Raw genomic sequence first — 16,893 nt, 5'->3', positions numbered from 1 at the left:
CTTTGCTTCAGAGTGACAGTGTAGGGTTAATACAGTATCATTGTGTATTATGTAATTCTATATTAGAAAATGCCCAAATGTATTATAGTTATTTGAAACTCAAGATGAACTTTTTTCTTTATGTTTAATGTTTTTATGTGATCAAACATCCCCAGTTCACTCCATTACTAACCGTCTACAATCATCTCCACAGACCCGTGCCTCTGTATTACAAGTATCTTCTGACCTTCCGTTTCGCCATTGAGGAAATTAACCGAGATCAGACAATTTTACCTAATATCTCTCTGGGATATCACGTATACGACTCGTGCTCCGATAGCAAGAAAGCTGTGAAAAGTGTCCTCCAGATTTTATCAGGACCGAGAACGACCGTCCCAAATTATTCCTGTACCGGGCAGAGGAAGGTAGCTGGTTTTATTGGAGATCACAGTTCAGTGAATACCGTGTCCATGGCTCAGATACTGGCATTATACGGATACTCACAAGTAGGTGGTCTCTACTTCTCCTAGTCCTAGTTCCTCTTCTCTTCCTCTTGCTGTTCATAGTCTGCGATGAGTAAACATCTTTAATCCTCCCTACAGTCGCTCCCTTTTCTCCCGTCCTCTATCTGGGTTACAATCCTTCATCTCTCTGGCTCAGTCACCAGTATCTTGAGTATTTGCTTTCCTTCTACAATTCTATCTTCACACTTACCATAGGTTATAAATGAAACAACATTGATGAATTTGTATTATTAGTATATTAATTAATATAAGATTGGTGTGGGTCTTACTCCCGATCCCCAACCGACCAGCTGACTGTTGAGGCCGCGGCGATGAACACCACAGCCCGTTCACTGTTTATCAGGCACAGCACTATAAAATTCTGTATTGGCTTTGCCTGGGATTGCAATTCTCTTCAGCCCAGTCTTATTCACCTGAATGGGACCGGTAGTGTAATCCTAGACACCGTCGTTATGGACATGTATGGCGCTGTGTATGGTGAACTGGGAATAGGCCACACTGTTGGTTGCTGCGGCCCTTTCAGTCAGCTGATCGGGTGGGGGTGCACAAAGTTGGATCTCCACCTGTTTTGGTATTGCTGACCTATCTTAAAGGGGTTGTCCGAGATACCATAATATTTTCAAAAATCCCTTTAACCCCTTAATGACCGCCGATACGTCTTTTTACGGCGGTCATTAGTGGGCTTTATTCTAGAGCGCCGCCATTCTACGGCGCTGCATTAGAATAAAGTAAACAGAGCAGGGAGCCGTGAAATCTCCCTGCTGTCAGCTGCCAGAGGCAGCTGAGGGCTGGGGGCGTCCCTGCTCTGCCGGGTGAGATCGATATTAGTATCGATCTCACCTGTTTAACCCTTCAGATGCGGTGCACAATAGCGAGCACCGCATCTGAGTGGTTTTGGAGAGAGGGAGGGAGCTCCCTCTCTCTCCCACCGACACCCGGCGATAAAATCGCCGAGTGTCTGTGTCTTCTATGGCAGCCGGGGGTCTAATAAAGACCCCCAGGTCTGCCTGCAGCGAATGCCTGCTAGATCATGCCGCAGGCATGACCTAGCAGATGCCTGTCCGTTTTAAACGGACAGGCAGTAATACACTGCAATACAAAAGTATTGCAGTGTATTATAATAGCGATCGGAGGATAGGGAAGTCCCCTAGTGGGACTAGTAAAAAAGTAAAAAAAGTTTAATAAAGTTAATTAAAAAAAAAAGTGAAAAAAAATAAATGAAAAACCCAGCTTTTCCCCTTACAAAATGCTTTACTATTAAAAAAAACTACAATAAAGCAAAAAAGTTACACATATTTGGTATCGCCGCGTCCGTAACGACCCCGACTATAAAGCTGTTACATTATTTAACCCGCACTGTGAACGCCGTAAAAAATAAAATAAAAAACAATGGAAAAATTGCTGTTTTCTGTTAATCCTGACTTAAAAAAAATGTGATAGAAAGTGATCAAAAAGTCGCATCTACTCTCAAATGGTACCAATAAAAACTGCAAGTCGTCCCGCAAAAAACAAGACCTTATACAGCTATGCCGACGCAAAAATAAAAAAGTTACAGCTCTTCGAATGTGACAATGGAAAAATGTAAAAAATGGCTTGGACATTAGGGCCCAGAATGCCAGCAGGGGGAAGGGGTTAATGCATGTAATTTATAAATGTACATACATTTGTAATATACTTACATTTTTCAAAGTGGCCCCGTTTTCAGATCCTGCCATGGGGAACTTGACTGGTGACGTCACTCTCTGCACTGGCTCTGCCGCTTTGTTGATCTTAAATTCTTTGCCGGGTATATAACACGTCACTTGTCACGTGGTGTATATTGGCTTGTTCTGCTTCACAGCCCGTAACGCGCATGTTCTGTCACTGTTGTTCTTGCGGTCCCTGCTGTTCTCGCGATAACAGCAGGGGCCGCACATGCGCGTTACAGCAGAGCAAACCGATATACACCACGTCACAAGTGACATGTTATATACCCGGCAAAGAATTCAAGATCAACAAAGCGGCAGAGCCAGTGCAGAGAGTGACGTCACCAGTCAAGTTCCCCACGGCAGGATCTGAAAACAGGGCCAGTTTGGAAAATTTAAGTATATTACAAATGTATTTACATTAATAAATGACATGCATTAAAGGGGTTTTTTGAAAATATGATGGTATCTCGGACAACCCCTTTACGTATAAAACTTTAATATTAAAGTTCCGGGGGAACCCCTTAAACCAATAAATCTGAAAGAATAACAAAGGTGCAGGTTGGGGGGCAATTAGGAAGTAGTGAGCATCATATAATAAACTTCCACTTGTCTTCCAATAGGATGTTTTGTCAAGGAGCCACAAAATCAATTGTAATGTCCTGTGTGTCATATTCAGGGCAGCACCAAGGCCAGCGCCAAGAGGGAGAGCCCAGAAGGCAGCTGCTGTCCACTGACCTCAGATCTTCGAAGCAGCCATGGGAGCCTGCAAAGACGCCAAACACTAGCCCTAACTTCAGGGAGTAGCTAGTTTTTGGCGCCTTTACAGCTGCCCAATCCCACCCCGCACCTTCTACCCACCCCACACCATGCAGGGCTTGCTGTTGTTTCCATTCACACAACAGGGTTCGGGTGTCGGACGTTAAAAATAGCCATCTAGGTCAGTTTTTAACTGACTTTTTGCATCTGTTTTGTATCTGTTCCGTGTCCGTGTTTTCCGTTTTTGCCAAATGTTTATAAACAGATGAATTTCATGTATAGATAATGAAACAGTGCCCTCTATAGATAATGACGCAGTGCCCTCTGTATATAGTGCCACAGACCCCCTGTAGATAATGCCAAAGTTCACTCTGTAGATAGTGCCACACAACCCCCTGTATATAGTTCCACACACCCCCTGTAGCTAATGCCACAGTGCCCTCTGTATACAGTACCACACAGCCCCTGCAGATAATGCCACAGTACCCTCTTTAGATAGTTCCACCCCCCCCCCGTATATAATGGCACACACCCCCAGTATATAGTGCCACACACCCCCTGTAGATAATGCTACAGTGTCCTCTGTAGATAGTGCAAAACATCCCCCTGTATGAGGTGGCGGAGTCATGTTTTGGGCTGGAATCATGGGGAGAGAGCTGGTAGGCCCCTTTAGGGTCCCTGGCGGTGTGAAAATGACCTCTGCAAAGTACGTAGAGTTTATCACTGACCACTTTCTTCCGTGGTACAAAAAGAAGAACCATGCATTCTGTAGCAAAATTATCTTCATGCATGACAATGCACCATCTCATGCTGCAAAGAATACCTCTGTGTCATTGGCTGCTATGGGTATAAAAGGAGAGAAACTCATGGTGTGGCCCCCATGTTTCCCTGACCTCAACCCTATTGAGAACCTTTGGAGCATCCTCAAGCAAAATACCTATGAGGGTGGGAGGCAGTTCACATCAAAACAGAAGCTCTGGGAGGCGATTCTGACATCCTGCAAAGATATTCAAGCAGAAACTGTCCAAATACTCACAAATTCAATGGATGCAAGAATTGTGGAGGTGATATCAGAGAAGGGGTCCTATGTAACATGTAACTTGGCCTGTTACGTTTTTTTTGATTGAAAGAGATTTTGATTGCTGTAAATATGACCTCCTGATAATGCAAATTCAACAAATGACCATTTTAGTTCTCTTTACAACCTTTAAAATGTTTTGATCTCTGTTGTGCATAATAATTTGAAACAGTGCATTTTGAGTTTTTTACTTCTAAAAAAAAATCTGTTATCATTAGGAGATTTCTTCAATTAAATTTGCATTATACTCCAACGGTTGATGGCTTGAAGATTATACTGACTGTCATTTGCATCGTCTATTTAGGAAAACCAGCGAAAAATAACATTTGCATAATAATTTGGAACGAGGTGTAGTGCCACCCCCCCTGTGTATTTAATTTCACGCACACCCTGTAGCTAGTGCCACAGTGCCCTCTGTATACAGTGCCACACCCCCTGTAACTAATGCCACAGTGCCCTTTTTAGATCGAGCAACCCCCCGTATATAGTGCCACACACCCCCTGTCGATAGTGCCACACACCCCCCGGTAGATACTGCCACAGTGCCATTCGTATATAATGCCACAGTACCCCCTGTAGATAATGTCACACAGACCTCTGTAGATAGCGCCACACAGCGCCTCCTGTAGATTGTTCCACATAGCGCCCCCCTGTAGATAGCATCACCCCCACTGAAGCTCCCACTAGCAGCGGAATCCCCGGCCATAGAACTGCCGACGCTGTGGCCGGGGATTCCCTCCGGGAGGAGGCCCTGAAATATATGGACGGTGATGTCAGGGGTAACTCCCTGAAGGGAATCCCCAGCCACAGCATTGCCAACGCTGTGTCAGGGGATTTCCATCATGGAGGATCCCCTGATGCGACTGTCCATATATGGACACTGACAGGGGCAAAGTACAATTTGAACAGACCCTAAGAGACGCTATTCTGGAGTATCTGAATGAAAATAAAGATATAACTCCACATAAGCATGGGATTATGAGGGATCGGTCCTGTCACACTTATCTGATCGGTTTTTATGAGGAAGCTTCTATGAAGTTCTGGACTGGACCGGGGGAGTCATTCGATGTCATATTTGTTGATTTTTCTAAAGCATTTGATCCTGTGCCACATAAAAGTTTTGTACATAACATGGGAATGCCGGGACTGGGGGAAATGTGAGTAAGTGTAACGTCTATGACCGAGGGCCGTCGTTCAGACTTACTCTCTGACGGCCCCGACCATGGACATTTGTGTTATCGGCGGCATCTCCAACCAGGGAGACGCCGGCATTCACTTTTGGGTTCTGGCACTGTTTCCCGCAGGGCGCGCGCGCCCGCGTGTGCATGGCCTTAAAGGGCCAGTACGTGTCCAGTTGTTATTAATCTGTAATTAGCCCAGAATGCTGCTGGACTATAAAAAGGGCTCTGCCCACTTGAACCTTGCTTGAGCATTGTTGTATACCTAAAGTTTGTCTTGCAAATGGTCTCCTGATGTTTTCCAGTTCCCAGTGTTACCCGTTCCTGCTGCCTGTACCCTGTATCCCGTGCTACCGTGTCTCTATGCCATCTACAGTGAAAGTCAAGTCGTGTCTTCCGCTGCATCTACTGTGAAAGTCAAGTTGTGCCACCGCTACTGTCTACATTGGCTCAGGTACCCTCTCTGGACTGTAGACATTGTTTTGTACCTAGTTGGCCAGCTGCTATCCTGCTACGCGGTATGGCCCAGTGCGTCCACACCCCACGCCACGAAAGCATGCTCAGGTCATGAACCCCGCTGGTCAATTCAAGGGCTTGTCACCCTCCCAAGCCATGCAGGCGGACCTGCATGATCTGTGAGCACGACAGCATCAACTTCTTGTGTCAGAAGACTCCATGGCACAGCAGCTAGGGGCGCTAGCTACTTCCTTCTCTGCTCCTATTCAAGCTCCTCCTATCAACCCTCCTGCTACACCTCCTGGCAGCTCCATTTCAGATCCTCGGTTCTCGCTGCCATTGCCACCTCTGTTCCATGGAGACGCAAGTACATGCAGGGGGTTTCTGAACCAATGCCACATCCACTTCATTCTGCACGCACAAGCATTTCATTTGGACGGAGCCAGGATAGCCTTCATTATGTCTCTACTTGTCGGCAAGGCCCTGGCGTGAGCGAATCCAATCTGGGAACGACAGGGACCTGAGACCCGAGACCGGTTATTCCGAACCGTATTTGAGGAGCCTGGACGAGTCTCGTCGGCAGCCACTGCTATCTTTACCCTTCGCCAGGAGGGCGCCTCCATGGGTGAATACACCATCCAGTACCGGACCTTGGCAGGAGAACTATCCTGGAACAATGAGGCTTTGGTAGCATCCTTCTGGCATGGCCTATCTCCTTAGATCAAGGACGAACTTGCTGCTCGAGATCTACCAGCTGCCTTGGGTGACCTGGTTCTACTGGCTACTCGAGTGGACATAAGGCTTAGAGAGAGATCTCAAGAGATTCAACAGGAGAGATGGCTTCCTAGACTGGTGTCCAATTTCCAGAAACCCCTCTTGCCTTCTTCTACTGCTCCACCCGAAGTTATAATGCAGGTGGATCGGCTTAAACTGTCCGTTCAAGATAAACAGCGCAGTTGCACCGCTGAACTCTGTTTATATTGCTGCCTCGCTGGCCATGTAGTGCGTCTGTGTCCCCAGAAGCCAAAAAACAGAGATAACCCTGCGCGATACTGCATTTAATAGAGAACTCTCCTCCAAACTGTTCATTCCGATGACCATCGTCGCTGGTGAGAGGCCCCATCCAGTCTCTGCCTACCTGGACTTTGTCTCTGCAGCCAATTTCATCTGCCGAGACCTTGTGGATCTTCTTCAGTTGCCCACTGTTCTGCTGGAAAGGCCGTTGATTGTTGCCTCGGTAGATGGACTGCCTTTGCCTGACCCAGTTTTGTCTGTGACCAAGCCGTTAAGACTCCAAGTGGGGGTTCTCCACTGTGAACTCATCTCTCTGTTTGTCCTGCCCAAGGCCGTCAACCCCGTGCTGCTGGGTTTGCCTTCGCTCCGTCTACACGCCCCAGTCCTGGATTCGAACTCTTGAGAGGTTCTCCATTAGGGTCCCAAGTGTCTTGACCTCTGTCTGGTGCATGTCCATCTGTCTCAGTCTCCTCCGCATCAGTCATTGGCAGGGTATCCTCCTTGTTACTCTTTGTTCTCGGATGTCTTCGACAAGAAGAATGCAGAGACATTGCCATCACATCGAGCGTATGATTGCCCTATCGACTTGGTTCCTGATTCGTCCCCTCTTTGTGGTAGAGTATACCCTCTCTCCTTGCCTGAGACCCAGTCTACGTCAGCCTACATTAAGGAGAATCTGGAGAGGGGCTTCATACATAAATCCTCATCCCCGGCCAGAGCCGGGTTTTTCTTTGTCGAAAAGAAAGATGGATCCCTCCGACCCTGCATTGACTACCGAGGCCTCAACCAGATCACTGTGAAGAACAGGTACCCATTGTGTTTCATTTCGGAACTGTTTGATCGCATAAGGGGGACAATTAATCTATTCCAAGCAAGACCTGCAGTAGGCTTACAATCTAATCCAGATTCATCAGGGTGACAAGTGGAAGACTGCATTTAATACACGTGATGGACACTACAAATATCTAGTCATGCCTTTTGGCCTGTGTAACGCCCCCGCGGTGTTTTAAGAATTTGTCAATGACATTTTTCGTGATCTCCTCTATGTCTGTGTTGTGGTGTATGTCGATGACATTTAGATTTTTTTTCCCCAGATCTTGTGACTCTTCAGGGTCATGTCCTCCAGGTGTTGCTGCGATTAAGGGAGAATTATCTATTATCTTTATGCCAAGCTGGAGAAGTGCGTGTTTAAAAGAAGTCTCTACCCTTCCTGGGCTATATCATCTCCGATCAGGGTCTCAAAATGGACCCTGAAAAGGTAAAGGCTGTCCTGGAATGGCCACGCCCCCAAGGCTTAAGTGCCATACAACACATCCTGGGGTACACCAACTTCTACCGGCTGTTCATTCCCAACTTCTCTTCATTAACAGCCCTCATCTCTACCCTCACTAAAAACGGCATGAATGCCAAGGTGTGGACTGCAGAAGTCGCATTTAAAAACTTAAAAAGGCCTTCACGTCAGCCTCTATTCTTCATCACCCTGATGTATCCCTACAGTTTTCATTGGAGGTGGACGCTTCCTCTGTTGGTGCCGATTCACAGTTGTACCAGAGAGGTTCGAAAGGCAAGAATGTGGTATGTGATTACTATTCTAAGCTGTTTTCTCCCGCAGAGCGCAACTACTCGATTGGGGATTGGGAGTTACTGGCCATCAAGCTGGCTCTGCAGGAGTGGAGACACCTACTGGAAGGCGCAGCTCATCCGATTCTGGTCTTCACGAACCACAAGAACCTGACCTATCTACAGACGGCTCAATGGCTGAATCCTCGTCAAGCCAGGTGGTCGTTGTTCTTTGCCCGGTTCCTGTTCGAACTCTATTACCGACCTGCCGACAATAATGTGAGGGCCGATGCCTTGTCTAGGTCGTTTGAAACAGAGGACACTGTGGAGTCCCCACAGAATATTATCGACCCTTCCTTGCATCTATTCTGTTAACCCTCCGCAAGTTAGACACATTCCTACGGGAAGGACTTTTGTACGTCTGGCAGACAGAGGAAGAATCCTTCGCTGGATTCACAGTTCCAAGCTGGCAGGTCACGCGGGTGCCCGTAAGACCCAAGATCTAATTGCCCATCTGTTCTGGTGGCCCACGCTGCCCAAAGACGTCATAGATTTTGTCTCCTCTTGTACAGTGTGCGCAGCAAACAAAGTTGACCACTCCAGACCAGCCGGTCTGCTCCAACCACTGCCTGTGCCCGATGCCCCCTGGCAGAATGTTGCTATAAACTTTGTCACAGATCTGTCTCTCTCTGCGGGATGCAGTATGATCTGGGTGGTGGTGGATCGATTTTCTAAAATGGCTAATTTTGTTCCCGACTGGCCTGCCTCCTGCTGCTCGTCTGGCCGACCTCTTCATTCAACACATCCATCTGCACGGCTTGCCTTTGCATATTGTCTCGGATCGAGGGGTCCAGTTCACCTCGAAGTTCTGGAGAGCACTCTGAGGCCTCCTCGGTGTAAAGTTGGACTTCTCCTCAGCTTATCATCCCCAGTCCAATAGACAAGTTGAAAGGGTTAACCAGATTATGGAGAACTATCTGCGGCACTTTGTCTCCAGATGACATGATGACTGGGTGAAGCTGCTCCCAGGGGCTGAGTTCTCCTATAATAACCATACTAGTGAGTCCACCACCTCCAGTTCATTCTTCATCATCTACGGCCAACATCTTTGCATACTTCTTCCTGTCTCTACTATGTCCCAGGTGCCTGCAGTTGAGTCTACCTTCAGGGACTTTCTGCAGATATGGCAAAAGACACGATCTTCTATTCTGCTGGTGGTGGACCGCATGAAGAGAAAAGCAGACACTAGAAGATGAGAACCTTCTCAGTTTCTTCCAGGTACGAAGGTCTGGCTGTCTTCCAGGAATATCCGGCTGAGGGTGCTATCTTGCAAATTTGCTACAAGGTTCCTCGGACCCTTCGAGATTCTGCTACAAATCAATCCTGTGTCTTACCCTCAAGATCCCACACTCCTTCCATGTCTCCTTGCTGAAGCCCGTGGTCCTGAACCGCTACTCCAGGACTCCTAGTTCCGCAGTGGCTCCTGGCGGTTCGTCAGGGACATTCGAAGTGAGGGAGATCCTGGCCACCAAGAAAGTGTGAGGAAGGACGTTTTATTTGGTGGATTGGAGGGAATTTGGTCCAGAGGAGAGGTCTTGGGAGCCAGAAGAGTACATCGATGCTCCTGTCCTCATGAAGAGATTTTTCTCCCGCTCTTATCCCAAGAAGAGGGGGCATAAGAGTGGGGGATACTGTAATCTCTATGGCCGAGGGCCGTCATTCAGACTTACCCTCTGACGGCCCCGGCCATGGACATCTGTGTTCTCGGCGGAATCTCCCTCCAGGGAGACGCTGGCACTCACTTACGTGTTCTGGGAGTATTTCCCACAGGGCACGTGCGCCCGCGCGTGAACGGCCTTAAAGGGCCAGTACGCATCCAGTTTGTTATTAATCTGTAATTAGCCCAGAATGCTGCTGGACTATAAAAAGGGCTCTGTCCACTTGATCCTTGCCTGAGCATTGTTGTATACCTAAATTTTGTCTTGCAAATGGTCTCCTAGTGTTTTCCAGTTCCCAGTATTACCCGTTCCTGCTGCCTGTACCCTGTATCCCGTGCTACCGTGTCTCTATGCCATCTACAGTGAAAGTCAAGTTGTGTCTTCCGTTCCATGTCTCTGTGCCATCTACAGTGAAAGTCAAGTTGTGTCTTCCGTTCCATGTCTCTGTGCCATCTACAGTGAAAGTCAAGTTGTGTCTTCCATTGCATCTATTGTGCCATCTACAGTGAAAGACAAGTCGTGTCTTCCTCTGCATCTACTGTGCCATCTACAGTGAAAGGCAAGTTGTGCCACTGCTACTGTCTGCATTGCCTCAGGTACCCTTTCTGGACTATAGACATTGCTTTGTACTAAGTTGGCCAGCTTCTATCCCGCTACACGGTACGGCCCAGTGGGTCCACACCCCGCACCGTGACAGTAAGGGTCGTTATTAATGCTACAAACTCAAAATAGATCAAAGTTACAAGTGTCCAGTATCCGAGGGCATGAACAATACTACTGTGCACCACAGGGGGTAGTATGGGAGGGGTCACTGTTACTAGTGGGATACCACAGGGTTCAGTATTGGAGGGGATCGCAGTTACTAGTGGGGTTACCACAGGGATCAGTATGAGAGGGGATCACAGTTACTAGCGGGGTACCACAGGGGTCAGTATTGGAGGTGATCAGAGTTACTAGTGGGGTACCACAGTGGGCAGTATTGGAGGTGATCACAGTTACTAGTAGGGTACCACAGGGGTCAGCATTGCAGTGGTTCACAGTTACTAGTGGGGTACCACAGGAGGCAGTATTGGAGGTGATTACAGTTACTAGTGGGTATCACAGGGGACAGTATTGGAGGAGATTACAGTTACTAGTGAGGACCACAAATGGCAGTATTAGAGGAGATCACAGTTACTAGTGAGGACCACAGGGGTCAGTATTGGAGGTAATCACAGTTACTAGCGGGGTACCACAGGGGTCAGTATTGGAGGGGATCACAGTTACTAGTGGGGTACCACACGGGTCAGTATTGGAGGGCATTACAGTTACTAGTGGGGAGCACAGGGGGCAGTATTGGAGGGGATCACAGTTACTAGTGGGGTACCACAGATGGGTACTGCACTTGAGAAGGGAGAATACATGTCACCATTACATACTAAATGGGAAAACACTGGGCAACACTGACATGGAAAAAGGATTTAGTGACAGTAAACAGAACTGTAGTTATCAGTGTCAGGCAGCCGCTGCCAAGGCAGATAAGATCATGAGGTGCAAGAAAAGGGTCATAGATGTACATGCCGAGAACATAGTATTACTACTTTATAAATCACTAGTCAGACCGCGCATGGAATATCGTATACAGTTTTGGGCAGCAGTGCACAAGAATGAGCTTGAACCGGTACAAAGGAAGGCAACTCATGTAAAACATTGAAAGGATGAGCTACAGTAACCAGAAAGATTATTCAGATTAGGGTTAGTTTATAAAAAAAAATATTAATATATCAGAGGTCTGTGCAGAGATCTCTCATCTTCTTCTTATACCCAGGACTGAAACTACAACAAGGGGGCGAGCACTAAATCTAGAGGAAAGGAGGAACATACCCTAACATAGAAGGGGATTATTTACTGTAAGAGCAGTCACACTATGGAACCTTCTACTGTAAGAGCGGTCACACTATGGAACCTCTACTGTAAGATCAGTCACACTATGGAACCTCTACTGTAAGAGCAGTCACACTATGGAACCTCTACTGTAAGAGCGGTCACACTATGGACCCTCTACTATAAGAGCAGTCACACTATGGAGCCTCTACTGTAAGATCAGTCACACTATGGAACCTCTACTGTAAGAGCAGTCACACTATGGAACCTCTACTGTAAGATCAGTCACACTATGGAACCTCTACTGTAAGATCAGTCACACTATGGAACCTATACTGTAAGAGCAGTCACACTATGGAACCTCTACTGTAAGAGCAGTCACACTATGGAGCCTCTACTGTAAGATCAGTCACACTATGGAACCTCTACTGTAAGATCAGTCACACTATGGAGCCTCTACTGTAAGAGCGGTCACACTATGGAACCTCTACTGTAAGATCAGTCACACTATGGAACCTCTACTGTAAGATCAGTCACACTATGGAACCTCTACTGTAAGATCAGTCACACTATGGAACCCTCTACTGTAAGATCAGTCACACTATGGAACCCTCTACTGTAAGAGCGGTCACACTATGGAGCCTCTACTGTAAGAGCAGTCACACTATGGAACCTCTACTGTAAGATCAGTCACACTATGGAGCCTCTACTGTAAGAGCAGTCACACTATGGAACCTCTACTATAAGATCAGTCACACTATGGAACCTCTACTGTAAGAGCAGTCACACTATGGAGCCTCTACTGTAAGAGCAGTCACACTATGGAGCCTCTACTGTAAGAGCAGCCACACTATGGAACCTCTACTGTAAGAGCAGTCACACTATGGAACCTCTACTGTAAGAGCGGTCACACTATGGAGCCTCTACTGTAAGAGCGGTCACACTATGGAACCTCTACTGTAAGAGCAGTCACACTATGGAGCCTCTACTGTAAGAGCAGTCACACTATGGAGCCTCTACTGTAAGAGCGGTCACACTATGGAACCTCTACTGTAAGAGCGGTCACACTATGGAACCTCTACTGTAAGAGCAGTCACACTATGGAGCCTCTACTGTAAGAGCGGTCACACTATGGAACCTCTACTGTAAGAGCAGTCACACTATGGAACCTCTACTGTAAGAGCAGTCACACTATGGAACCTCTACTGTAAGAGCAGTCACACTATGGAACCTCTACTGTAAGAGCGGTCACACTATGGAGCCTCTACTGTAAGATCAGTCACACTATGGAAACTCTACTGTAAGAGCAGTCACACTATGGAACCTCTACTGTAAGATCAGTCACACTATGGAACCTCTACTGTAAGATCAGTCACACTATGGAACCTATACTGTAAGAGCAGTCACACTATGGAACCTCTACTGTAAGAGCAGTCACACTATGGAGCCTCTACTGTAAGATCAGTCACACTATGGAACCTCTACTGTAAGATCAGTCACACTATGGAGCCTCTACTGTAAGAGCGGTCACACTATGGAACCTCTACTGTAAGATCAGTCACACTATGGAACCTCTACTGTAAGATCAGTCACACTATGGAACCTCTACTGTAAGATCAGTCACACTATGGAACCCTCTACTGTAAGATCAGTCACACTATGGAACCCTCTACTGTAAGAGCGGTCACACTATGGAGCCTCTACTGTAAGAGCAGTCACACTATGGAACCTCTACTGTAAGATCAGTCACACTATGGAGCCTCTACTGTAAGAGCAGTCACACTATGGAACCTCTACTATAAGATCAGTCACACTATGGAACCTCTACTGTAAGAGCAGTCACACTATGGAGCCTCTACTGTAAGAGCAGTCACACTATGGAGCCTCTACTGTAAGAGCAGCCACACTATGGAACCTCTACTGTAAGAGCAGTCACACTATGGAACCTCTACTGTAAGAGCGGTCACACTATGGAGCCTCTACTGTAAGAGCGGTCACACTATGGAACCTCTACTGTAAGAGCAGTCACACTATGGAGCCTCTACTGTAAGAGCAGTCACACTATGGAGCCTCTACTGTAAGAGCGGTCACACTATGGAACCTCTACTGTAAGAGCGGTCACACTATGGAACCTCTACTGTAAGAGCAGTCACACTATGGAGCCTCTACTGTAAGAGCGGTCACACTATGGAACCTCTACTGTAAGAGCAGTCACACTATGGAACCTCTACTGTAAGAGCAGTCACACTATGGAACCTCTACTGTAAGAGCAGTCACACTATGGAACCTCTACTGTAAGAGCGGTCACACTATGGAGCCTCTACTGTAAGATCAGTCACACTATGGAACCTCTACTGTAAGAGCAGTCACACTATGGAGCCTCTACTGTAAGATCAGTCACACTATGGAACCTCTACTGTAAGATCAGTCACACTATGGAGCCTCTACTGTAAGAGCGGTCACACTATGGAGCCTCTACTGTAAGAGCAGTCACACTATGGACCCTCTACTGTAAGATCAGTCACACTATGGAGCCTCTACTGTAAGAGCGGTCACACTATGGAGCCTCTACTGTAAGAGCAGTCACACTATGGACCCTCTACTGTAAGATCAGTCACACTATGGAACCTCTACTGTAAGAGCAGTCACACTATGGAGCCTCTACTGTAAGATCAGTCACACTATGGAGCCTCTACTGTAAGAGCAGTCACACTATGGAACCTCTACTGTAAGATCAGTCACACTATGGAGCCTCTACTGTAAGAGCGGTCACACTATGGAGCCTCTACTGTAAGAGCAGTCACACTATGGACCCTCTACTGTAAGATCAGTCACACTATGGAACCTCTACTGTAAGATCAGTCACACTATGGAACCTCTACTGTAAGAGCAGTCACACTATGGAGCCTCTACTGTAAGATCAGTCACACTATGGAGCCTCTACTGTAAGATCAGTCACACTATGGAACCTCTACTGTAAGAGCAGTCACACTATGGAGCCTCTACTGTAAGATCAGTCACACTATGGAACCTCTACTGTAAGAGCAGTCACACTATGGAACCTCTACTGTAAGAGCAGTCACACTATGGAACCTCTACTGTAAGAGCAGTCACACTATGGAGCCTCTACTGTAAGAGCAGTCACACTATGGAACCTCTACTGTAAGATCAGTCACACTATGGAACCTCTACTGTAAGATCAGTCACACTATGGAACCTCTACTGTAAGAGCAGTCACACTATGGAACCTCTACTGTAAGAGCAGTCACACTATGGAGCCTCTACTGTAAGAGCAGTCATACTATGGAACCTCTACTGTAAGATCAGTCACACTATGGAGCCTCTACTGTAAGATCAGTCACACTATGGAACCTCTACTGTAAGAGCAGTCACACTATGGAGCCTCTACTGTAAGATCAGTCACACTATGGAACCTCTACTGTAAAAGCTGTCACACTATGGAACCTCTACTGTAAGATCAGTCACACTATGGAGCCTCTACTGTAAAAGCTGTCACACTATGGAACCTCTACTGTAAAAGCTGTCACACTATGGAACCTCTACTGTAAGATCAGTCACACTTTGGAGCCTCTACTGTAAAAGCTGTCACACTATGGAGCCTCTACTGTAAGAGCAGTCACACTATGGAGCCTCTACTGTAAGATCAGTCACACTATGGAACCTCTACTGTAAGATCAGTCACACTATGGAGCCTCTACTGTAAAAGCTGTCACACTATGGAACCTCTACTGTAAAAGCTGTCACACTATAGAACCTCTACTGTAAGAGCAGTCACACTATGGAACCTCTACTGTAAGATCAGTCACACTATGGAACCTCTACTGTAAGAGCAGTCACACTATGGAACCTCTACTGTAAGAGCAGTCACACTATGGAGCCTCTACTGTAAGAGCAGTCATACTATGGAACCTCTACTGTAAGATCAGTCACACTATGGAGCCTCTACTGTAAGATCAGTCACACTATGGAACCTCTACTGTAAGAGCAGTCACACTATGGAGCCTCTACTGTAAGATCAGTCACACTATGGAACCTCTACTGTAAAAGCTGTCACACTATGGAACCTCTACTGTAAGATCAGTCACACTATGGAGCCTCTACTGTAAAAGCTGTCACACTATGGAACCTCTACTGTAAAAGCTGTCACACTATGGAACCTCTACTGTAAGATCAGTCACACTTTGGAGCCTCTACTGTAAAAGCTGTCACACTATGGAGCCTCTACTGTAAGAGCAGTCACACTATGGAGCCTCTACTGTAAGATCAGTCACACTATGGAACCTCTACTGTAAGATCAGTCACACTATGGAGCCTCTACTGTAAAAGCTGTCACACTATGGAACCTCTACTGTAAAAGCTGTCACACTATAGAACCTCTACTGTAAGAGCAGTCACACTATGGAACCCTCTACTGTAAGAGCCAGGGGCGGACATACCGCATGTGCAGCCGGTGCAGCTGCACAAGGGCCCCGCGTGGGAAGGGGGCCCGTTCCTCTGCTGGCCGACTCAGTTCTCAGCTGCGCGATGCTGAGGACTGAGACAGAGGCCCGTGGACCACTGGCGTAGCTATAGGGGTCGCAGCGGTCGCAATTGCGACCGGGCCCCGAAGCCAGGGGGGCCCACGGCCCCCCGCACCACATCAATAAAAAGTTACTATAGTAACTCGGGCCGCGGGCCCCTGTTACTATAGTAACATACTTTACTTACCTTCCTGGTTCCGGATCGCAGCGGAGGTCCTGACGTCACAGCGCTATGCCGCCGCGCACAGCATCGAGACTACAGAACTCCCGCCGCGGCCGAAGAGGAAGGTAAGATAGCCCTGACTGGCGGGGTCCGACTCCTGGGACCCGCCAATCAGCTGTTTTGAAGGGGCCGCAGCACTCGTACGAGAGCTCCCCCCCTTCATTCCTGTCACTTCATTCCGGTCACACTGTGAATCGGTTTCGGCGATTCACAGTGTGGGCGAGTAGTGAAATGAAGGGGAAGCAGCTCTCGTACGAGTGCTGCGGCCCCTTCAAAACAGCTGATTTGCGGGTCCCGGGCGACACATCAGCTATT

At 47.4% G+C, this 16,893-nt stretch overlaps 1 protein-coding gene across 1 annotated transcript in view; it reads left to right on the top strand.

Annotated features, from left to right (window-relative positions):
- The first annotated feature begins 409 nt into the window (after window positions 1-409).
- The window catches only part of LOC142758997 (vomeronasal type-2 receptor 26-like), a 42,467-nt gene continuing 25,983 nt past the window's right edge, over window positions 410-16,893 (top strand). Inside the window, exon 1 of the mRNA XM_075860770.1 lies at window positions 410-485. Within this exon, the coding sequence (XP_075716885.1) occupies window positions 450-485 (36 nt within the window). The 5' untranslated portion in view covers window positions 410-449. The remainder of the gene's footprint in view (window positions 486-16,893) is intronic.

Source organism: Rhinoderma darwinii, chromosome 4 (genome assembly GCF_050947455.1).
Source record: "Rhinoderma darwinii isolate aRhiDar2 chromosome 4, aRhiDar2.hap1, whole genome shotgun sequence".
Classification (NCBI taxonomy): Eukaryota; Metazoa; Chordata; class Amphibia; order Anura; family Rhinodermatidae; genus Rhinoderma; species Rhinoderma darwinii.
The sequence above is the reverse complement of the archived record's forward strand: the minus strand, read 5'-3'. Positions and strand labels throughout refer to the sequence as shown.